Source organism: Podarcis pityusensis, assembly GCF_964106645.2.
Source record: "Podarcis pityusensis genome assembly, chromosome: 7".
Taxonomy (NCBI): domain Eukaryota; kingdom Metazoa; phylum Chordata; class Lepidosauria; order Squamata; family Lacertidae; genus Podarcis; species Podarcis pityusensis.
This window is the reverse complement of record NC_138031.1, coordinates 87,618,417-87,643,505: the sequence shown is the minus strand read 5'-3', so window position 1 is coordinate 87,643,505 and position 25,089 is coordinate 87,618,417. Positions and strand designations below refer to the sequence as shown.

The window sequence follows — 25,089 nt, the reverse complement described above, 5'->3', positions numbered from 1 at the left end:
CCAGAGAGGAAGGCCGTCCCAGGCGGCGACACCGGATGCTCTTCCCCCGCCTGCTCCTCCTCCACGTCCTTCCGGCAGCCCACTTCCGGGAACCTCTTCTCGCGATAACAGCGTGAAACCTCGCCCGCTGAGCGCCTCCCGAGGGAGGAATCCCCGCCTGCCGACCTGCTCCTTGTCTCTCCTCCCCGCGCCGCCCTGCTGCCCGCTTCCGCCGCCTCCTCCCGGCCAGCCTGTCCCGCCGTTTCCCGCCCGCATTACTCCTAGCCCACCCGAGTCAAAGGGCGCATGCGCCGCTGGGCTCCGCACAGCGGAGGAATTCCGTTGACCTCCGACGCTGCAGGCGTCATAAAAGAACTCCTCCGTGCGGGTGATGCGGCCGGGGCAGCCGCTTGCCTGAAGGGGCGGGAGTCGGGGCGCGCACGCGCGCGGGGGGCGGGGGAAGGCCGAGGCCGCCGCCGCCGCCGCCGCCGCCGCCTTCGCAGGGGAGCGGGCGAACAGCGCCGCCAGAGGAGCGACGAGGCCGGCAGGGCTGCCAGGAAGGAGGACAGAGCGGCCGGCCTTCCTCGCGCGCCCCCGCCTGGCCCGCTTCCGCCGAACCGCCCTCCGCGCTCCCTCCGCGGCCGGAAAGTAGTCCCCCTCCTTCCTCCCTCCCTCCCTCCCTCCTCCCTCCTCGCGCGCCGCCCTCAACAGGCTCCGCCGCCGCCGCCGCCGCCGCGATGGCGCTGAAGAGAATCCACAAGGTAAGGCGCCAGCGCGGCCGGGAGGCGGCCCGGAAGACCCCGCTCCTCCCCGGGCCCGGGTTCCCTCCCGCCCGCGGCAGGGTCGGGAGGCCTGGGCGGCCGTGAGGGGCTCGGCTGCCTCCGCTCTGCTGGGCCTGCCCCGGCCGGCCGGCCGGCCTCCCGCGCTCTCGGGGCAGCTTCTCGCCGCGTTCGGGCCGCGGCATCCCGGCCGGCCGGCGGGGGGCGCCTCCGGGGATCGGTGCCTTCGCTCGCCTCTCGAGCGAGCCTTTCTTTGTTCGGAGGCGCCCCGATCCTTTCCTCCGCCTTCCTTTCCCCGAGCTTCTGCCGTCCTCGCGGCCTCCCCGGAGGCTTTCCCTGCCTGCCTCATCCCATGCAGTTTTGATGCTACTCTTGCAAAACAAGCGCCAGTCTGGTGGCCGTCCCTGGGAGAGGCGCCTCGAAGCAGGATCCTGGCCCCGGCTTGAAGGCCCTTGAGGGGAACAAACGAGCGAACCCCGCTTAGACTAGGATGTGCTAAAATCAGCCGCATGTGGCTACAGGTGTGTGCGCCCCCTCCCAAGTAGCTCCCTGGGCTGCAGGTGCTCCCTTTTGCTCCGTAGAAATCCTGTACCAAAGTAGGCAATGGAGGTGGGGGCCAAAGCCTAATTTCTTTCATTTCAAAATCCGTGGAGTGAGTTACTCCGTTGAGTTTTATGTGGACGGAGAGAAAACGTCTGCCTGCAGTGAGCTGAGCCGGTGGCGGTGTCGCACACTGGCTTTGGCCGTCTTCATTCCCAGGGCCATGCTGCTCACTCCTCCTGCTACAGCTACACCTATATCCTCAGTAACTCCTTCTGGTGCCTATGTCTCAGGTGCCACAGAATTCTTTGCTTCACCTTCAGAAATGTGGCTTAAAGGTTCATTTTGTTTCTGGAAGGAACATTCAAGCTGCAGTTCAGGCTGCATTGAACTGGGTTGGATTTACTGCCAAGTAAACATGAGTAGGACTTATGTTACTTTTTGGACCCTTATTTTTCAACTGGTTAACATTAGCCAGTATTCTATTTGGGAGTAAAACCAGTCAAAGACAAAGTTGAGGAAGTCAATATGAAAATCTCCCTCTTGTGCACATAGCTTTTAAGAAGACCTGAAACCTTTGTGGATAAATTCCTTTTCTCCAGGCCTACTGAAGTCACTAGTCCTAAAAACATGGACATTATGTAAGGGCTCTTGTGTTTCAGTTGTTATTGGGCTAAGGCATAGTTTTTACATTTCATATTATTTGGTTGGTATCAGGAGATGTGAATAATACGGGAAACTTGATGGTATTGCCTGACAATATTGATCATGAGGTCAAACATTGCTGGCTGGTGGTACCTAATATCACGTGTGTATGCACATGCACATATAAGGGAAGGGTTAGCTTCCAGCTAGTTCCTGCAGCAAGAGTATAGGTGGTGGCTTCATTTGCCTCCACTTAAAATCCTCCCATAGGAGATTCCTGGTGCTTTTTGGTTGCTATGGTTGACAGGTAATAGTCCCAGGTGATTTAGCAGTAGCATAAATTATGCTGTCTTTTATAGTAACATACGGGACTATGGTATAGACTTTGTAACAGTATGCTTTTTGCATCAAACAGTAACTTTAAGATTTATGAAAATGGAATTTGTCTGTTGTGTGTCGTCATGTTTTATATACAGTACAGTATATACTCTAAATGTTTTGAGTTGTTCAGTTACAGAATTCAAAAATGTTAGCAGTATATATGAGTATTCAGCTTCTTGTTAAGGTTCCATATGCAGTGTTAGAAACACAAGATCTATAAGCCAGGCGCCAAATGGATCCTTAAATCAAGGTTACAGTCGCCAAAATGGAACTTCTAGTTGCCATTTTGGGGCAAGACTGCTTTAAATGATGCACTGACTGATTGATTCTCAGTTAAAGATCTGGCTAGTTCAGATGACAACCTTGAGGTTTGAGAACTTGAAAGAAGAAAAGTCACTTGATCCAGGGACAGTCCACATATATATTCTCCTGTTCCAACTTCTTTTTCTTAATGGAGAGTGCACCTGCTCAGGCTGCAACAGAAAAAGCATTTCGGTTCCAGAAATTCATTTCGATTGTACAGATAAAATATAACTGATAGAATTCGACAGGATGGGGTATTAGTGTGTGAAAACAGTCCAGCTCCAATGATCCCCAGATGGTGGAGATGTCAGGTGCCATCCTGGCTCCCAGGCATCTTGGTCACAAGTGATCAAATGCCAGGTCCAAAATGCGCCTGGCTAATTTTGAACACTGTACCATGGGTGCCCATGGGAGACGTGTGTGTGGTCCTCCCCCCCCCCCCCAATCATTCATGATGTCCAGATCCCCAGCTTTCATTTTTTAAAAAGCTTCTAGTATTTGTAGAACCTAAGATGAGACAAAATGTTCAGACATTATTCTTCTCATTTTCTTGTGAGAAACTAGCTTGCAGATTCTGCTTTCAGTGTCTGTCTTTGCCATTGCCTCCCTGAAAAATTCCTGCAGGTGTCTATGCTTCTTTTTCTCTTTTATGAACTTTACTAATTCACTGTATTGGTAGAGGTGAAGAATCTCCTGCATATAAATAGATTACAGTAGACGAACTGCAATATTGGCCCTTTGGAAGTTTGCTGAATTCAGCTGGGATGCAGGACATTATTTTTAATGTGCATTTAGGTTGGGGTTGGGTCATCATCTGGTGAATCAGTCTGACATTAATGAAAATTAATGAAAATTAATATCCTCATGCACCTTGCTCACCACCTTTACAGTAACTGTGGACATGCACACTCATTTAGGAATCTGCACCTCTGTTTTGCAACTCTCTTTTGCCATCTCCCATCCCAGTTAAGCCCACATGGTTTGGTTTCTCCTGTTGGCCATGTGCTTCTAACTGCAGTCATCTCTGAACTGGGAGAGAGGTCAGGAGGAGACATGAATCATGCACATAAGTAGTCACTGTAGGGCCATGCCACTTAGTATTTGGCAGCCAACTAAGATTTGCCATTGTGTTTGACATGAAGCAGCAGCCAATAATGACAGAGTGTCTGTTGATACATACATTTCTGAATATGGACAACAACCGTTTTAGACATGTCCAACTGACATGCAACCGTGCATGTGTGCATTGCACCCACTCCAGAAGTGGCTGGAAAAGGGGGTAGGGTGGAGCAGGCTCACAACCTATTATCATTCAGTTTTAGTCACACATTCAAATTGTGACTGCAAAAAACCCACTAGATAAAGCTCAAAACTGGCAGATACATTTTCAGCATAAGAAAGTACACGAGCTTAACTGCTGACTTTCATTGTGTAGTGTGTGTGTTTTGATGTGCATTGTTTTTAAAAACCTGTTACTAAGGCTAAGAAAAGCCTAGATACCCATGAAGTTAACTGGCTGCAGAGCTGGCCTGTGTTTATGAGGCAGACTGAAGCGGTTGCTTTACACAGCGGAATCCAGGGGGTGCCTCTGCAGGCACTCCCCCCTCTGTCACCACCAGCAGAGAAGCAAAGAGAAGTAGATGCCGCGGCTTCTGGATTCCAGCAAGATCTCACCAGAACCCTGCAAAATGGCATGCAGGCCTCCAAAGTTCTTAACATGACCTTCCCGAGACTTTGCTTCCCTTCTTTGCTTGCCAGGATCTTGGTATGGTCATGCAAGGCCACTGTGCTATCTCATAGGAACATCACAAGATCTTTCAGGAAAGTGCGGCTGTGCAACCCTGGAAGGTGAAGCTTTGATGGGGGCAGCAAGGGGAAGGGCACATGTGCAGGGTGGCACCTTTCTGTTTTGCCTCAGATGGCAAAACGGGCTGGGTCAGCTCCAAATGGATGTTTTTGGGCCAGTTGTGTGTGCTCAGCTTAACCTAATCTATGTTGCAGGGCTGTTTTGAAAGTAAAATGGCTGGACAGAAAGAACCATGAGTATGTAATGCATCTATTACATATACATGTAATAAAGTAAAAGCCATACATGAAAACCTGAGTTATTCTAGTCTTTCTCTTCACTCATTTTGCAAATCTCTCATATGTTTGCTTTCAAGCTCCCTTCAAATATCATGATGGTGCAAAAATGCTGTGCATTCCATCAGATATATACAGGCTCCAGCAAATTCAGTTGCCAAAGCCTCTGAAGACTGGTGGAGCAGCTTTCCTCCCAGGTTTGAAGAACTTTGAAGTGGGTGTAGGCTGTTGCTGAGATTGTTTGGCAGCTGTGTTGACAAAACTTCTGCAGAGCTTTGACCACATGAGGCTACTGGAAACTACCTCCTTTCTCTTTGGATGGTGGAACTGGCAAGTGTTGTCACCATTGCCTGCAACATGGACTGCCTTTAGACTCTGACACCCAGCAGTACAATCTTCCCAGCAAGAAAAGGGATGGTCACAGCTCTATTGTTTGGCTTTGCCAGCAAGAGCTTCGAAAACTTTGGCTCTTAGAGATGTAGAAAACGAGTCTGAAAGTCACTGTCCCCTTTAAAATACACCCAAGCAGGGCTGCTCCACCCTTTCCCACTCACTGCTTACATGCATTTAAAAGGTTAAATAGGTGATTATACATGCACGTGCCCTATCATCATCATCATTATATTTATTTATACCCTACCTTTTCCTCGGTCCGGACTCAAGGCAGCTTATAGATAAAATCAGGGACCACTAAAAACATAGCAGTTTACAGGCAGCAACCACTTTTCATGCGTCCAGTTAACACGTTGATCACACACATGCTTGTTACTGCTGACCTGGAAGTGGTCCGGAAATGGGATGGGCTTATGCATGTTCCACTGATACACAGGGGGGTCAGGAACAGAACCAAATGGTTGCCGCCTGTATCTGCCACTTGTCAGATTCATAAATATTTTATATCTGTATTGGCAGTCAGATTCAAAGCATTGCCTAAGAAGCAGTTTTCAGACATCACCTTCCATATGAACTTTCAAAGCCTCCATGAACTGGGCCAAATTTCTCCTGCCCATCTTTTCCCATACTGAATACGAAAATATTATGTACAGGCAACCCCAATTTACATGTAAGTCTGATCTTTATGCCCTGCTAAGCCCCCTTTTCTGGCCACTTCTGGGTTGCAGCAATGCATGTGTGCCATGATCGCACGTGCATTGAACTAGCGTAAAATGGTTGTTGCCTGTAGTATATTCATAGAATCAAAGAATTGTAGAGTTGAAAGGGACCCTGAGGGTCATCTAGTTCAACCCCCTGCAATGCAGGAATCTCAACTAAAGCATCCATGACTGATGGCCATCCAACCTCTGCTTATAAACCTCCCAGGAAGTAGAGTCCACAACCTCCCGAGGGTCTTACTGTCAGAAAGTTCTTACTGCTCTTACTGTCAGAAAGTTTTCCCTGATGTTTAGTCAGAATCTCATTTCTTGTAACTAGAAGCCATTGATTTGAGTCCTTACCCTTCAAAGCAAGAGAAAACAAGGTTGTTCCCTTTGCCATGTGACAGCCCGTAAGATATTTCAATATGGTTATCGTATCTCCTTTCAATCTTGTGTTTTCCAGGCTAAACATACCCAGCTCCTTCAAGTGCTCCTCCAGACCCTTTATCATCTTGATTGCCCTCCTCTGCACACATTCCAGCCTGACAACATCCTTCTTAAATTGTGGTGCCCAGAATTGGACACAGACAGAATAGAGGGGTTCTATTACTTCCCTTGATCTGGACACTATACTTCTGTTAATGTAGCCTAGAATAACATTAGCTTTTTTGCGGCTGCATCACACTTTTGACTCATGTTAAGCTTGTAGTCTACCAAGACCCCAGATCCTTTTCGTATGTACTGCTAGTAAGCCAGGTTTCTGCTATCTTATATTTGTGCATCTGGTTATTCCTGCCTAAGAGCAGAACCTTACATTTGTCCCTGTTGACATTCATTTTGTGAGCTTGGGTCCATTTCTCCAATCTGTTAAGATAATTTTGAATTCTGATTCTGTCTTCTGCAGCATTAGCCATCCCTCCCAGTTTGGTGTCACCTGCAAATTTGATGAGCGTCCTCACAATTGCTTCATCCAAGTCGTTTATGAAGACATTGAATGACAACAGGATCAGGACAGAATCCCACTACAGTGGTACCTCGGGTTAAGTACTTAATTCTTTCCGGAGGTCCGTTCTTAACCTGAAACTTTTCTTAACCTGAAGCACTACTTTAGCTAATGGGGCCTCCAGCTGCCGACACACGATTTCTGTTCTCATCCTGAAGCAAAGTTCTTAACCCAAGGTACTGTTTCTGGGTTAGCGGAGTCTGTAACCTGAAGCGTCTGTAACCCGAGGTACCACTGTATTAGACTAGTGGAGTGTGAAGTTCAGTTGCTGGAGTTGCCGACCAACTTGCCTGCCCAGGAGATAGTTTAAAAAGAAGCTTCAACATAGTTTCTGAATCTTGAAGTTCCCTATGTGTGTTTATGCCTTGCCTTGATAACAAATGGTAAACAACCTTTTTCCTACTGAGATTTGCAAGTGATACCAAATTCAGGTAGGATACTATGGTACAAATCTGACAAGGAATTTCTTTGCTTTTAGCATACAGGTTCCTTTCTGGAGTGGGAGGACCATATTACCAAAGTGTAATAATTTTTTTTGGCAATTGAAGAGGACATTGATACGAATTCCTGTTGGTTGACAAAGTTCATCTAAAGCAAGCTTCTTCAAACTCGGCCCTCCAGATGTTTTGAGACTACAATTCCCATCATCCCTGACCACTGGTCCTGCTAGCTAGGGATAATGGGAGTTGTAGGCCAAAAACATCTGGAGGGCCGAGATTGAGAAAGCCTGATCTAGAGTAGTCATGTACTAACCTTAGCTTTAACAATTAATGCTGCTCTAATTTTTATGTAAACTCTTACCTAGAGTATATGGTGATACTTCTGTTTGTGCTTTAAATGATACTAGTTTTGTCATTAATTTGCAATAAATGCTTCTCTGAGAGCCAGTGTGGTGTAGTGGTTAAGAGCGGTAGACTCGTAAGTCTCCGCTCCTCCACCTGCAGCTGCTGGGTGACCTTGGGCCAGTCACACTTCTCTGAAGTCTCTCAGCCCCACTCACCTCACAGAGTGTTTGTTGTGGGGCAGGAAGGGAAAGGAGAATGTTAGCCGCTTAGGGTAGTGATAAAGCGGGATATCAAATCCAGACTTCTTCTTCTCAGGAATGAGCAGTACAGAAGATAGTTTGTAAGCTAGCTGTCCATCTGAATTATTTCCTTGTCATTACTGCTAATTGACAAGACAAGCCTTGGAAAAAGTTGTCTCAAACTGTAAGACAAAAAAGTTTAAATAACAAGGAATGCTTCTCATAAGAGACCACCAAATGATGCTCAGCCTGTTTGCATAAGTGTAGGTGTCAGAAATCCATTGCCTAAGGCAGTGCCTGTGTCTTCCCACTGCTGAAAAGGACACCCAGCAGCATGCTCCGTATTCAGATTTTCTCATTAGAACCTAGTGGATCAGCTGGTAAAGTAACCAGTGGCAAAGACCACAGACTCAAGCTTTAACTGAAATTCATCAATTGGTTTATTGTTAGTCAAAATTGCATTTAAAGAAAAATACTTCACCTATAAAAGAATATTGGAAAAATGCATTGCAGTGTTGATGAAAGCAACTTAACTTGTCCTCCTCCTCCTTTGTTTCCCTGCACCCCTACTCAGGTTTGGGAGGAGGAGGAGAGAAAGAAAATTATGTTGCTCTTGAGGAAGTTGTTCTGCATGCACAGTTGGCTAAAACTCTTAGAAAGAAAGACAATTGTATTAGTTAACAGGCTTTTTGCTTCCTGTGAGGGTAATACAAAAGGTTTGCTCATTCAGTGCAATTGTATATTTAATGGGCTTCTGTCTTGAGGATTGTCCATTCAGAGTCCTAGTGTGAGTACTTGTACAGCTCTGTGGGTTGATAAAGACTGATCAGATATTGTGCTAATCCATAATCTGGGCTATACAAATGAGTTTAGAGGATGCTCCCTGATCCTCTGTTACAACTCCATTGTTGTTTTATTGGTTAGTTTACATGGTTTTATTATTTTACTGGTTTGTTTATTGATAATTTATTTATTGTTCATTGTGATTGGTGTAAAATTAAACTACTGTACTTTGCAGCCTCCATTGCATCCTCTCTATGCCATCCGGCAGAGCTTTTCCGGGTAGTGTGGAGCCTTGCAGAACCAACGGTAGCTCGCTGTGACTTTTTTGCTAAGCATTTTGAGGATAAAATCACTTGTATCCATCGGGACCTTGACTCTACTGTTATAGCGGTTAAACATTGAGAGATGTCCAGAGCACTGTCTAATCCTGTTTTGTTAAATGAATTTCAGATGTTTCGGCTTGAGGATTTTGACAAGGTGCATGGATCGGTGTGAGTGACTACCTGCGCTCTGGATCCTTGCCCCTCTTGGCTGATAAAATCCAGCAGGGAGGAGACAACTGCATGGGCTAGAGAGGTGGTCAGTGCCTCTTTACGAGAGGGGGTGGTTCCTGCTTGATTGAAGGAGGCGGTGATAAGACTGCTTCATAAGAAGCCATCAGTAATTACCAGCCATTTGCCAACCTTTCCTTTCTTGGGCTAGGTACTTGAGCAGGTGGTCACTGACCAGATCCAGATGCTCTTGGAGAGTCTGATTTTCTAGATCAATTTCAATTGTGGTTTCAGCCTGGCCTTGGCACAGAAACTACCTTGGTTCCCTTATATGATAATCTGTGTTTTGATACCACTGACCACTGTATCCTCCTGGAGGCTATCTAAGTTGAGGGTGGGTGGCACTCTCTGCAGTGGTTCCTGTCTTACTTGGATGGTCCTTTTCAGTTGTTGATGCTTGGGGACTGTTTTTCAGCATCATGAAGCCTTCAATATGGTGTCCCTCAGGGCTCAATTATATACCCCATGTTGTTTAATATCTATATGAAGCCTCTGAGTGGACCCATCCAGAATTTTGGCGTGCATTGGCAGCGGTACAGTGGTACCTCTGGTTAAGAACTTAATTCGTTCTGGAGGTCTGTTCTTAACCTGAAACTGTTCTTAACCTGAGGTACCACTTTAGCTAATGGGGCCTCCTGCTGCCGCCACACCACCGCCGTGCAATTTCTGTTCTCATCCTGAAGCAAAGTTATTAACCCGAGGTACTACTTCTGGGTTAGTGGAATTTGGAAGTTGAAGCATTTGTAACCTGAAGCATTTTTAACCTGAGGTACCACTGTATGCTGAAGACACAAAGCTCTGTTTTCACCTTTACATCTGCAGGTGTGGCAGTGGATGTGCTGGACCAGTGTCTTGGCTTGGTAATGTGCTGGATGAGAGCCAATAAACTGAAGCTCAGTCAGTATAAGACAGAGACAATGATAGTGAGTGGTTCCCTGGATCAGTATTTCCCAACCGGGGGTCATATTCCCACCCCCTCGGATATTCCAAGAGGACCACAGGTGAAAAATGTGTAAATGGGCCACAGCACAAGGCTAGGGGGCCGCAGAGGAAGTAAGAAGTGAAGAGAAGAGATAATTTTTAAAAATTTAAAAAATCCTGATTGGCTGGCTAACTGCTTGGCCAATCACAAGTGGGTAAGGGGGTGCTCCTTTTTCCCATGTGTGTTTCCTTGGAGTGTTTCCTTGTTTCTGGCAGGAGAGGGTGATTGCTGAGGCTCCCATTTTGTCCAGTAGAGCCCGCGATCCAAACCCCCAGGTCAGGTAAGTGCGGTGGTGGGGTAAGCAGTGGGTAGGGCTGCTGGGCAAGGCACAGGATGCAATCCACCCCAGCACCTAGCAGATCAGGCCCTTTGGATGTTGCTGAGGGGTCGTCTGGTGTTGCTGACTTGCATCTAGTAAATAACTCAGAAGAAAGCTGCACTAGCTTCAGTGGGCCTTACTCCCAGGTATGCATGGCTATAGTGCTTTGTAGACAGGGCTCCTCCGGATAACAAAATCTTTTTGTACCAGGTCAGTGAGGACCACTTGCTTTTTAAAATTCTCCCATATATACAGAACTCTCTGTGCGCCTTTTGGACTGTATCTGTAGGTTTCCCTCTCTGTGTCAATTAACTTGGGTCAAATAAGTGTTAAAATAAAAAAATCCTTCCAGTAGCACCTTTAAGACCAACTAAGTTAGTTCTTGGTATGAGCTTTCGTGTGCAAGCACACTTCTTCAGATACACTGAAACAGAAGTTGCCAGATCCTTCTATATAGTGAGAAGGTGGGGAGGGGTATTACTCAGAAGGGTGGTGGGAATGGGAGATTGGCAGATAGCTGAGATGAGCCTGCTGACGACTCTTAACGACTGTAATAGGTCTTACAGGAAAAGGCAAGGGGTGAGAAGGTGAGAAATGGCTTAGTCATGTATAATGGGATAAGAATCCAATGTCTTTGTTCAAACCAGGTCTCTCCATGGTTTTAAGTTTGGTAATGAGTTGCAATTCAGCAGCTTCTCTTTCCAGTCTATTTCTGAAATTCCTTTGTAGTAAAACAGCTACTTTGAGATCTTGTATAGAATGTCCTGGGAGATTGAAGTGTTCTCCTACTGGTTTCTCTGTTTTGTGATTCTGTGATTTTGGATTCCCAAAAGCTTAATCCCCCTATTTTCTAAATTTTGAGGCCTCCAAAATAGGGGGCGTCTTATGGAAAAATACGGCACTTATTGGTGGCATCTGTCCCCTGCCCCCCTTGGCTACATCCATGGGAGACTACAGGAAGGAAAGAAGGTTGGGAGCTCCTAGAGAGCGTTCTCTGACACCACTGGACTCTTCAGAACCCGAATCTTTTTAAATCTCAAAAAATAAAAGTAAAATCTTTGAGAGAAGAATCCAGGTGGATACTTCCGTTGTTTTCTTTGGCCTTCCTATTTAGACACTTGAGGTAGGAACACTTCTTTGTGAGATTGTTTGCCTTTCTAATTAAAAGCTAAAGGTCGCATTTAAACTGGCAGAGAAAGAACCGTTAAACAAATGCTCAGTGTGCTTTACAAGTTGAATCTTTACAGGTTTACTCAGAAGTACCGTTGAATGCTTGGCTGCTTGCTTCCAGTTAAGTATGCGTAGGAATCGGTATGTGATGGGGCAGTTGATATGGCAGTGTTTCATAATTAGAATACAAAAGAACTCTTCTATCCATCTGCCTTTTACCCTCTAACTTATTGTTGAAATAACTTGTTATAGTATTATTAGGTTGAATTTACATGCATTGTTCGTTTGTTAAGTGCTAAATCTTCTCAGGTTTTGGATTTTCTCTCTAGGTGACATTTCCTTAGTGGCATATGATTGTGATTGGCTCAGATCATTTGTTATGGAAATGGTTAAGCAATCCATAATTGTGAGGGTCTTAAATGAAGGAGCTTAATGCCTAAAATCTGGTTTTCATTATCTCTTCTGTGTTCTCGTAATAAAATTTATTGGAAGAATAAAATTGAAGAATTAAACAAACGTACATAAAACCAAAATTCAGCATCAGTGTTGATGAATTTGTATGGTGTTGTCGTGGAACTAGACTTCATAGCGGCTTACTAGAAGCTTCTGCTTAGTTACCAGGCCCAGCCATAATTTGTAGACCCTTGACATATAGGGTGTAGATCTAGGTTCAATGTAGCTTTTATAATCAGACTGCAAATCTACTACTTCCTTAAATTTTAAATATGCCCACAAAACTCCATAGAAGAGTAATATATTCCCCAGAAATCTTTAATGGTTTAGTTGAAGCAGAGGTGCTGAGTTCCGCACAGCATTGGGGTGGCTCATCACATGTGCATGACATCACACATGCAACACGCTTGTTGGGAGGAGGTTGCGAGGCCCAGGGAGGGCTTCTGCCACCATGGGTAAACCCAATGTGGCCCTCCACTGCCATGGGGAGACGAAAGGGGGCCCTTTGCAGCCACAGGGAAGGATGCTATCAGATATTATGACATATTGAAATATCATTATGTTTAGCTGGTGATATATTGCGATATTGAAAACCAGATATCACCCAGCCCTACGTACATGTATAAATGCATCTTCCTGGAGTAAAATATAACAGAATAAACAAGACTTCAAACCAAGTGGTTTCAGCTTGTCTGAAGCAGCATTGACTGGCTTTGCTTTGTAGGGACAAGCTGTGGCTTGTTGTACAGGGTTCAGTGGTGAGTTGAGACTCAGCCTTACCTCAGCTCTTGTGTTGATCTGTTTGTATTGTTGTGCTCCAGTTTAGTGTTAGAAACTGAGATATGAAGGTTGGGAGCTAGATGGCACCTTAAACCTAGGTTATGGGTGCAACAACGGAATGTCTAGGCATGCTTTTTTAATAACAAGAATACAAAGCTGAAAATGAATGAACCGCAGCTAAAATATTACGTTCAATTTTCACATGGTCTAGTCCTTCCCCTGCCCCCCCTAATGTTCTTAAAAGGGTCTCTTCTCCAGTCTTCAGAAAGTAGCTGGAAGTGGGGAAGCAGAAAAAGGTCCTTCTTTCCTTCCACTCTGCAATTTTAATCTGAAATCTTAGGCGCTTAGAAACTGCTTGTGCTAATGAAATTCCCTGTTGCAAAATGAGCCTAGAATAATGGGAGTTTCAAACACTTCTCCAGTTATTTTATTGTCATATTGATGAGAATACACAAGTTAACTATTTTACTAACTTTTTGGTGAATCTGACATGTACAAATATATTTCCACTCACGACTGAAAAGGAAAAAAAGGGCATGTAAAATGTGATATATTGCTGTAATCTTTTTAGTAAAATTGGTCACTAGCATCATCATTTCTTGACCCATCTAGTTGGGATACACTTAAGGTAGGGTGAGCACTAGTTCTAACAAGGACTGAACCAAGGCCTGCAACTGGCCAAACTTGCATATGGGCAAATATTATATTTTTAGGGCGGTTCACAAAAATGAAACGTCATGTGCAACAGTGTTTTCAGGCTTGTTTAATGTGTAAGTTAATTTTTTTCAGAATTTTGTTTGATACAGATTTTGTTGTAATAATCATGAAATGAAGTACTAACAAGAATTCTTTCAAAGCAAGTTACCACTCTGCTTTGGAACACTTATTAAAAGGAAAGCCTGACTAGCTTTTCAGATACTGTTTAATTGAATAACTTTTTGAAGAAATGCCTGAAAGTAACTGATAATATTCTTTGAAGTCTTGTTTATTCTGTTATACTTTACTCCAAGAAGACTCATTTATCCTAAATAGAACCCAATAAGCCCAACATGTATGCACAAAATATGTTTTTTAATGTGATCCCATTGAGATACTAGGATGAAATTTTGCTGGAAGCTCTTAGAAATATGAAATAATTAATACAATTTGGGGTGAATTTTTAAATCATTTTTTAATTGCTTAAAAAAATAAATTATGTAACTTAACTTTCAAATTTAAAATAAGTACATCATGTATCATATCATATTAAAGCCCATGAAGTTCTGAAGAGATTGTTGTTGTTGTTGTTGTTTTTTAGTTTTGAAATATCTCGATTCTGGGCTGAGGTTTTAAGGTGGTCAATTTTTTGAAATTTCAAACCCTCATAACTCAGAAACAGGATGAGATAAGAATATTTTTTTTAGATTTAAGCTTAGTTCTGATCATTCAACAAGTGTACAAAATTTTAAAAAAATTGGACATGAGGTAAAAGATTCATTAAAAATTGGACCAATTTATATGGAATGACCCAAAGGTTTTCCACAATGTATGTTACGAGTATTGATAATATCAGAGTAAATTAAATATCTTTTTCATTATCACAAATGTAAATGATATTTGGAAATGTATTTGGAAGGAAAATCACATGAATTATGTGTGTGACTCTTAATAATCTAAAGAAAAGTAAGTGAAATAGCCATCCGTTATGTTGGAAGTATACATTGCACATTGGTACACTTAACTTCCTTTATGATGCAGTTAGCAAATGAGTCTTGAAGAAAATATGGGATAGGGAATCCAACTAATATTCTTCTATTTTTCTTGCCTGAAGCTAGAATTCAGCATAAGGTGTTAATTCCATACATTGGCCATCCAGTGGCCGTGGCACCATGGGGTGCCTTGAATGATGGTCCGGGGTGCCATGAGCAGCCCTGGCCTCGGTCCCTCTTTCCTCCCCCCTTCCTCTGCTGTCCTCTCGCGTTTCTGCTGGCTCTGCAGGCAAGGGGTGACCTAACTGGGCCCTGAGCCCCCCAGGGGGGCCGCAGAAAGAATGTAGTTGGTCAAGGGAGCCGTGGACCCAAAAAGGTTGAAAACCTCTGCCATACATGATTGTGTGAGACATATATTTAATGCTGGAAACAAAATAAAACTAAATTAGAAGCAAATGGTCTAGCAAGTTATAGAACTATGCCTCCTTAATGTTAACAATGTTCCTTTGAATCACTGAAAGAAAGTTGCTGTGCTTCACCAAAATCAGGTTGCTTCATATATTAGCATTTTGTTTTATAACAGAACTTAAATATAGGTATTAATGTTGATATTTTCTCAGTTTTTCTGTAAGTTTTTAATTAGCATTTAATAATAATAAAAAAGCTATAGTAGAGTGCTGTTTGCTACGACTGTTGTGTGGAAATAAAATTACTGTATTTTGAGTCAATTGTGTGTTTGTTTTTAGGAATTGAATGATCTGGCACGTGATCCTCCAGCACAGTGTTCAGCAGGGCCTGTTGGAGATGATAGTAAGTACCTATAATTGAGAAAAAGCCTTCAAAAGAGCACTTCCTCAGGCAGAGAGGAAAACTGACCTGCACATGTACAATTGAGGTTATGTTTTTAAAATCTTTAAACAGGCATAGGCAATTTAGAATGAGAATTACATAATCTTAATCTTCTTTTAGGATATACAATTAAACAGTGACTAAATTGGTTAAACAAATTTCACACTGGAGACTACCTGCCTAAACTTCTCCAAAGGCAACATGCCCTTTATTTCAACTTAAAATAAATTGGTGATGGTCTCACTCTTTTTAAAAGTAGCTTTTGTTTACTTGACCATATGATAGAATCTTTAATGTTTTTCTTGAACAAATTTTTGTTGTTAATTTCTTTATAACTTTTTGTTGAATTATTTATGCATTCAATAAACTAAGCTTTTAAATTTACTTGTAAGGCTGTCTCTCCAGTAAATTACTTAATGGAAAATAAATATGTGTTAAATGAAGCATTTAGTGACTAATTTGAACAAACTTTGATAAGTCTATTACAAGAAGTAAGTTGTGTGTTGTGGTAAAGAGGCAACTCTTGCACCTTTCTAAGTAGTTATCTGTATTAAAATACTCAATACGAAAAATGCCTTTCTTCCAAATAGATTGGTGTGAAACATGAAGGGGTGAACAGAACACACATCTACTTCCACTGAACAATTAACTTCATTTGAGGCCTTGACTGTTGTTGCAGGAGTCATTCTGTACATGGCATGTTTTGTTGGGTTTCCTGCATGTTGCCCATGCCCTGATTATGTCACGACATTTGACGAAGTTGAGTGTGTAAGCCAGACAGTAAGCTTGAAATACTGACTCTCTAGTTGAGCTAAGAGTGAAATATTGGTGACAGGGATCTACTTTTGCTGCACCATATTCAAGGCATTCTGTTTGCACTGATCGCTGCAAGTAAGTCATATCTCGTTTTCCTTCCTCTTCCAGTGTTCCATTGGCAGGCGACAATAATGGGACCAGTAAGTATCTTTCAAACCTGAAATAGCATTTATAAACTTAACTTTAAACTTTCTTCTAATAGTTTTTCTTTTCTTTTCAGAATGACAGTCCTTATCAGGGTGGGGTGTTCTTCTTGACGATTCACTTCCCAACAGATTATCCCTTCAAACCACCTAAGGTGGGTTTCTTGTTTACATCCTAACAGTGCTGGTGTAGTATCTGTTTTAGTAAATAAAAGCTATATGAAAGAACGTCCTTATCTTACAGGTTGCATTTACAACAAGAATTTACCATCCAAATATCAACAGTAATGGCAGTATTTGTCTTGATATTCTACGGTCACAGTGGTCTCCCGCATTAACTATTTCAAAAGGTAAGCATCGTGGCTCTGAGCCTAAATGAATGGTAAGTGATTTCTAATGTTAATGTAAAAGGTATTGCATATTTCCCAAGGTGATGCATCTCTTTAAATGGCACACACCCTTACTGCCCAGTTTCTTGATTATACCTAATTAAGTATTTAAGGCTATGTATGGTGCATTTTACAAAAGCTTCCTCTGCCCAGCTAGGTTACTGAATTTGAGCTGGCTAGTCTGCCAATATTTAACAGTTAGGAGGACCCTTTTTCAAGCATGTACTATGGTTGAGAGGGCGAAGTAGCATCTTGACATGTGTGCAACATTCGCCAGAAGATGCCTGTATCACAGATGAAGGAGATACTTGCTGCTTTCTAAGCATAACAAAGGTCAGTGTGGAGTACTGAAGGGATACATAAAATAAGGGACAAAACAGTGTCTGCAAACTAGCAGTCAAGCAAAAGATTTAACAACCAGAGGTGACGGTTTCTGGAAAATTTTGAATCTGAAAATTTTCTGATGCCCCAGGTAGATTGGGATCTGATTTGGCTTGTTTGATTTGTATTTAGTAAGCACAACACACACACACGTGTGTGAAAATAGGTATTGTGTGGTGGTCATTAGCCTAAATGGTTCTAAAAGAGGTTATTATGTGAATCCATAGTGTAGCTTCCTTACTAGCTAGTTACCAAAACTTATCTCCATTTTGGTTTTTGTGTGTGTTTGTTTGTTTGTAATTAAGTGGTATATAAATTGTTGAAATGAAATAAACAATCATCTATAAGCAGCATACAGAAACTCAATACGGTTTTTGTGGTTTAGCACTGTTGCACATAAGCTGAGGTAGAACAGATAATTGTTATGTGAGCCTCCTTGGGAGAGTATTCTGCAACTTGAGGGCTATTATTGAAAACATGAAACTAGCTGCATAGTCAGAATATGCGTTTAGGTACATTGAGTAATGCATTGAGTAATGAGAGGGACATTGAGCATGCCCAGGCAGCTTTCCCCTTTTACCATGGCTGCTACATGCATCTGATACCTGGAGCCTATGCCCCCCCACCCCTTTTGCTTGATGAGCCTGTGTACAAAAACTCCCAATTATCTTGCGGATACATCGCTGCCGTAAATAGCCCACCAAATTGCCGCAGCCAGTCGTCAGCAGGCCTTGCCGCAGCAACCAATCACACGCCCAATCACCGCTGCCAATCTCCTGCTGCCTGGTCTTACCATATATTCCACTGAGTGTGTTTGCAGCCTTTGTAGGCATGTGCTAGGCTTGGAAGACTTCAGCTGAGTGGTGAGATACAAGTATGTCTTTAAATCTGCCATTGAAATCATTTTAAATTAGATGGAGTTAAATTTGAAATTCAATTCAGATTTCATCCAAACTAGTTTCCCCCCTCCCCAAAGGCTATCTGCTCTGCTAGCCTCCCCTTAGAGCATGGTGCTGATAACACCAAGGTTGTAGGTTCGATCCCCAGAAGGGACAGCTGCATATTCCTGCATTGCAGGAGATTGGACTAGACCAGGCTTCCTCCACCTCAGCCCTCCAGTTGTTTTGAGATTACAATTCCCAGCATCCCTGACCACTGGTGCTGCTAGCTAGGGATCATGGGAGTTGTAGGCCAAAAACATCTGGAGGGACAAGGTTGAGGAAGCCTGGACTAGATGATCCTATAAAGTAAAGGTAAAGGTACCCCTGCCCGTAAGGGGCCAGTCGTGACCGACTCTGGGGTTGCGCGCCCATCTCGCTTAAGAGGCCGGGGGCCAGCGCTGTCCCGAGACACTTCCGGGTCACGTGGCCAGCGTGACAAAGCTGCTCTGGCGAGCCTGCACCAGCGCAGCACACGGAAACGCCGTTTACCTTCCCGCTATAAAGCGGTACCTATTTATCTACTTGCACTTAAGGGTGCTTTCGAACTGCTAGGTGGGCAGGAGCTGGGACTGAACGACGGGAGCTCACCCCGCCGCGGGGATTCGAACCGCCGACCATGCGATCGGCAAGTCCTAGGCACTGAGGTTTTACCCACAGCACCACCCGCGTCACATTGCAGATGATCCTATGGGTCCCTCCTAATTCTGATCTATGATTCTGTTTGATAATCTGGTTCCCACTTCATGTAAGCAGCCCCTGACCTCATTTTGACCCAGTTTTGTCAGTCTCATTTTACATGTAAACTAATTGAATAAGTGACACATGATGTGTTCTGTTCAGCGCCTAACACTTGGTGTTAAGTATCTAGATCTTTGGAAGATGCTAGTTAAAAAGTATTTGGAAGGGGGTGAGGCAACAGCAGGTATGTTGCATAGTGGTGGCAAGGAAGATAGCCCTGTCAGTCAGAATTTTAAGTCCCTTTGTGATTAATTATTTCATTTTAACTAGTGGTACATGTGTGCTGCCACTCCATCCCCAGTAACTGTTCTGTACAGGCAGAGTGTTGTTTTAAGAGGGATCTGCCAAACCACACACACTGGCCACACACAGAGTTTAAAAGGTCAAAGATTGTTTAATTAGCTAAAGGCTTGGAAGAAGAAGGTTTTTGCTTGGGACCTAAAGATATGCAGTGTGGGTGTCTAGGGAGAGTGTTCCCCAAATGGGGAGCCTCTGCAGAAAAGGCCTGCTCTTGTGTTGCCATCTTCTAGATCTCCTGTGGAGGAGACACATGAAGAAGGGCCTCAGAGGATGATCACAGGGTATGGGTTGGTTCGTATCAGGAGAGGTGCTGTCCTGAGCTGTTTATGGCTTTATAGGTCAAAGCCAGCACTTTGAATTGGGCCAGGAAACTAATTGTCAGCCCGTGTGGTCAAGCCAGGATCGGTGTAATATGTTCAAAGCATCTTGCCCCGGTGCGCAGCCTGGCTGCTGAATTCCTGCACAAGCTGAAGTTTCCAAACTGTCTTCAGAGGCAGCCCCACAGTGCAGTAATCTAACCTAGAGGTTGCTGAAGCATAGATGACAGAAGTGTGGCTTTCCCTTTCGAGATAGCTGGGCCACCAGCCACAGCTGATGGAAAGCACAAAGCACCTCCGAGGCCACCTGAGTCTGAAGCGGCAGCCAAGGATCTAAAAGTTCCCCCAAGCTGTGTACCTGCTCCTTCAGATGGCATGTAGCCCCATCAAGAGCAGGCAACCTCCCATCCATCTGGTCTACGGAACCCCAACCACTAAGAGTGTCTCATTCTGCATTCCACTTCTTGGGGAGTGATTTTTCCACTGCCTCTTTCAAGCAGGCAGGGAGCACCCTGATCTTGCAGGGAGGCATTAATCACACCCCTGGTCCAGCCAGCCTTCCTTCCTCTCCCTGCTAGTTTTTATCAGCTAAGAGGGGCAAGGGTCCAAACTGTGAGCAGTCACCCTGATTGATCCAAGCACTTTTTCCACATTCTTGAGCTGAAACTTGCCAAGCTAGTGATGTGAGATGGGGAAACTATCCATAGAAGAAGCTTTCCACTTCCCAAAAAATATTGTTCCATTAAAAAAAAAAAAGGAACCAACACCAACCCAACTGAGCAAAGCTGTTTTTTAACCCTCCCCCCTTGCCCCTTGTTTTTTTTAAAAAACAAACGCTCTGTTCAAATCAAATATTTCTGATTGCGGGGGGGGGGGGGGGGACTTCAAATTATGATCAGTTCAGGGCCGCCTTCTCTACCTGGTAGTTTTGAACTGTGCCCCAGGCAGCAAAGCTAGAGCTGATGGGAACAGCTGGAAATGCTTGTGGCAGTTAATACAGTTATCCAATATTACAGCAAATTGTTGTGTTTGAAGCCTTTTTGGTTTCGTTGCCACATAAGATGTTGAGTGTTATTCCTTGGCTATAGTTTTTCCCATTGCAGTAAGTAGCTTTCAATGTATATGAATTCTGTACAAGTGAGTGCTGTTCCATGATGGACCTTGTTTTATCAGCCATAAATAGTACCAGAAGTGTCAAGTAAGTGTCAACCTCGTAGAGGAAGTATCAATGTATTTGAAAGAAAATCCCAGGAAATCTGGGATTTTTAGCTTTATACACAAACTATGAAACATCTAAATGAGCAGGGACCATCATGTTTCTAGTTTTTGTTATTCTTTATGTATTTTTAGTATAGAGGAGTCTTTGTTTTCTTTAAAAATAAAAAAGTCCTTTAGGATTGCAGGTGAGGTAGGAAGGAACATACATCCCCAGTGCCTTAAATTTGACTCTTGTGCCAATTCTGTTCTCATGCTTCCCAAGCTCCAGTATTTAAATTCCAACTGGCGATGTGGCTGCTGTTTCCCTACGTTAGTCAGGAAAGGCATAGTTTCTAATTCTGCGACCAGCCCCAATGTGTAGAGTAGGGAAGATGTGTCAGATGGGAAGGTGCTTGAACCTGTGTTTTTAAGCCATGTGGAAGGAGAGCAGTTTCAACCTCAGTGCTAGATTATAAAATTACAGAAAGAGGGATGGAGGCTAAATGAAGAATAGAATGAACTTGCTTCTTATCTGTATTCAGCTGTACTGAAAAATTCTAATGTAGTGTGTTCTTCCCTCCAGTACTTTTGTCCATCTGTTCTCTGTTGTGTGATCCCAATCCAGATGATCCCTTAGTGCCTGAGATTGCACGGATCTACAAAACAGATAGAGAAAAGTGAGTATGGAAGGTTTTTTTAAAGCTGAAAACCTGAGAATGGACCAACAGTTTGAAGACTTTGTTAACTAACTCTTTGACTAACTCTGTGCCATTGGCACTATTCTTTCTTTTTACAGGGTGTCATCTGCCTCTGTCAGCTGCCTTGTATTTTTATTTCCAGCTTTAAAGTATTTGATCTCAGTCAGTAATTAGGGTTATTTTTTCAATTGGGCTGGTTAATCCAATAAAATTTCAGTTAGCGTCCTCTGCACCTTTATACTTGACTGTTTTGAAGTTGCCTCTCTTCGTCCTTACAGTTTCTGCTTTTAGGCTACAGAGGGAGAAACAACTTAAACTTCTGCCACAAGACAACCTGATTCTGGTGGTGGTAGGTGAAAAAGAAAGACATGAGTGGCTTCATGAGTAGCTGCAGGGATAATAATGGACAGATATTGCTAATTGTAGTGAAAAATTCTTGAGGTTCAATTGATTCGTTTTCATTATATATTTTTCCAGTCAATTACTACTATGAATAGTTCAGCTTGAGGCAATTCTATTACAACATTGAACTAAAACTTCCTTTAACAGTGTAAAAAGCATTTAGTGAAGCTTGAGCACAATGAAAGTGCACATTCTGAAATGCAGCATCTTTCAACACCCGACATCAAGATAATTGTAAAAGTGACAAGTCAGGACTAAAAACAAGAACCTGGAATTGGTTCTTAACATTTGAGCATCTAAAAGTGCAAACTTGAATAACAGGTGATTGCTGCGTAAAATGTTTCTTAAATTCTTCCAGTTATAGTTGCTGATATTAAACTGAAAATCTACTGATTTGTTCAGATGGCAAGAGCAAGTGGAAACAAACATTCAAAATTTAGAAGATATTACAAGACTGTTGCCCATGTTGTTGTTTTAATGGTTTTCAGGCACCATCAATGGACTGCAAGGCTTTCTGAAGTTTTTCTTGAATATTTTGTACCGCTTAAGAACTCAAACATTTCAAATGCCTTTTAAGCTCTGTGTGGTATGTGCATGTGGTTACTGTTTTTGTTTGTTACTATGTATGGTATGTCTTTTTACATTGTAAACTATCCTTTGATCCTCAGGTAAAGGGCAGTATAGAATTATTATTATTATTATTATTATTATTATTATTATTATTATTGCTATTAGTATTATTATTACCATTATTAGTATTTTTATCATTATTATTAACTGCATTCTGATTGCAATGTTATGGAGACTTTTTAAAGTTACTTTGCCTAGTGCTTTAGCTTGATTGGGTGCTAGAAATAACTTGTGGTTCATACGGTCTTAGCAAAGGGCGTCTACTGCTTGGTGCAGTTTGCACTTCAGTAACCACCCTCTTTTTATACACACAGGTACAACAGAATAGCTCGAGAATGGACTCAGAAGTATGCGATGTAATTAAAGAAATTATTGGATAACCTCTACAAATAAAGATAGGGGAACTCTGAAAGAGAAAGTCCTTTTGATTTCCATTTGACTGCTTTCTATGAGCCCACGCCTCATCTTCCCCTGTGCACATGTTTACCTGATACAGCAGTGCTGCGTGTTGTACATACTTGGAACAATGAAATACTGTATTCCATACCAACATTGACTCCTAGCAAAGAAATGTGTGTGAAAAGCCAGTTCTTCAAAGTCTAGTTGTGAGCATAAAAGCATTCCTAAAATATTTAAATTGGGCATAAACCAAAGGGAGGGGGAGGGGGCAGAGAGTAAAAGGCTTTCAGTGATTGAAAAGGAGAATTTTGTTTAAGTGGAATCCTTTTAAACTCATAACAGTTATGAAAAACGTATGTGAAGAACTTGAAGCTGTTTCTGTATTTTTATTCTGAAGGATCTACTTAGGTAAATGTATGACCAACAAGATCAAACTGTACCCACATCCTGTGTTTAAAGGTCTAAGTTTAACTGGTCAGCATTTAAATGCATTGGAGCTATTAGTGCATCAAGTGACGTTGATTTTGTTTCAGCTCCTCTCCCCCCTTCCCTTCATAATTTTGGTTTGTATGTGTTTTCTCAGTTAACATAGCTAATAGCTCTTATTTTCTTAAGTTTTTAACTGCTTAGGTCTTTCTGGATGTAAGGGTAAAAATTCATTTGACAGACTTGTGTATATTTAAAGACCCAAATGCTCCTTTGGAGCTTGTACGTTCAAGAATGATTAATCTGTGTAATAAACTGATTACTACAGTCATTACATATAACTGTGTGAATAGGCTTAATTTTTTTATGGGCTAAGATTTAAAGTCTATAGTTCTTGTTTTTTAGGAAGTTGCATTTGAGAATAATCAGTCTTTAAGCTTCATCGCAGAATAAACAAGTCAGTGAGACAAACTTCAAGTAGGGTGTGAAAACACCAACGTCCATGATAAACTGGAATCTGGAAATCTGAATGCCTGTATGTCAGATCTTGACTGTTAAGCCAGATAAGCAACTTGCTGATTGAAGAACATTTCAGAAAGTTCTGTTTAACATGGGACTAAACCTGTGCCTGTGTGCCATAGCGAAGGGATTCCTTGTGTAATTTTTAAGAATGGGTGTAAAAGGGCAAGGTGGGATTTTTTTTACAGAGGCATCAGCACAGACTAACACAAAATATAGCTTTTAAAGACTGTTGCACTAAATCACTTGGAAATGTTCACTGTACATGAAATATCTTTGGATGGCATTCATTTGAAAAATAGTAAAAATGTAGTTTAAAGTTTACTTGTTAAGCGAGTCTCTCTCTCTCTCTCTCTCTCTCTCTCTCTCTCTCTCTCTCTCTCTCTCCCCCCCCCCCAACCTTAAATGTGAATAAGTATAATCTGCAGTGGAGAGGTGCTGGGCTCTATCTCATTCAGCCACAGTTCTCTTCCTTGTCTATTTTCAAATACCCTTGCACAGTTAAGGAATAAATGTCCACTACTTGTTATATATTTTTTCCATGGGTTCTCTCTTAATGTTCCTTGTTTGTGGATCTGACATTCTGTTGGAGGTTCCTACCTGTTCTTTGGAAAAAAAAAAGTCTGTTGTTAAATTTTCAGTTTCCAAGAACAAGTCAGGCAGTCTACAACTTTGTGATAATATTACAATTTTTATATCTTGCCTTTCAGACCCACCAGGGATTCTTTATACTTGTATAGCAAATATTTAAAGTTTACATTTAAAATGCTTGGAGTTTCATAAAATTATCTCAATCCTCTCAGCAACCCAGCTAGAGAATCCAGCATTATATCAAATTGCTGTTGAAGAAGGTTGCTTGATGAGGGACACCCAATGAGCTGATGGTTGGACTGAGACTCAAATAAGAGCTCTGGACTTGCAACTAATTCTCTTCAGTCACGATACAACTAATGGCCTACTGAATCCTTCTGTGTACAGGTTTCTGGTCATAATGAGGAGTTGTAGATTTGGATAGTAGTATAACCTCATCTATGAATAAGACAGAACAGTGCCTAAACATTTCTCCACATGACTACTTATGTGCTATATGGGCAGAACTAATTTGTTTTTGTTTTTCTGGCCTATTGGAGATGAGGTTGTGTGTTTATTCAGCCTACATTATTCTGGTTGAATTTTTATCCAAGCTGCTCTTCAGCTTCAGTGAGAACAGGAAACAACTTACAAATACTTAGCTTGAAAAGTAGAATGAATGGAAGGCTGAATGTGGAAAAAGAAAAAGTGCTATGGTTGAGAGGCAAAGACAAGGCAAGGACAAAGCCCTTCAGACTGCAGTTCAGAGTGACAGGGGAACAAGGGGAGAGAAAGGGAGGAATGGTGGAAGGCTTGGC

The 25,089-nt window shown here is 42.6% G+C and overlaps 1 protein-coding gene across 3 annotated transcripts; it reads left to right on the top strand.

The window, feature by feature from the left end:
• The first annotated feature begins 587 nt into the window (after nt 1-587).
• Nucleotides 588-23,523, top strand: UBE2D2 (ubiquitin conjugating enzyme E2 D2). Of its 3 annotated transcripts, none has more exons than XM_081015248.1 (7): nt 588-740; nt 15,303-15,366; nt 16,330-16,361; nt 16,442-16,519; nt 16,609-16,714; nt 21,253-21,304; nt 22,672-23,523. In XM_081015248.1, exons 1-7 carry the CDS (start codon nt 717-719, stop codon nt 22,715-22,717), a joined length of 402 nt encoding a protein of 133 aa, XP_080871374.1. In that variant the 5' UTR covers nt 588-716; the 3' UTR covers nt 22,718-23,523. The 3 variants fall into 3 exon arrangements, with proteins under 3 accessions (XP_080871374.1, XP_080871372.1, XP_080871373.1); XM_081015246.1 differs by having other exon boundaries at nt 594-740; nt 21,211-21,304; XM_081015247.1 differs by lacking the exon at nt 588-740 and adding an exon at nt 1,253-1,279 and having other exon boundaries at nt 21,211-21,304.
• The last annotated feature ends 1,566 nt before the right edge of the window (nt 23,524-25,089 follow it).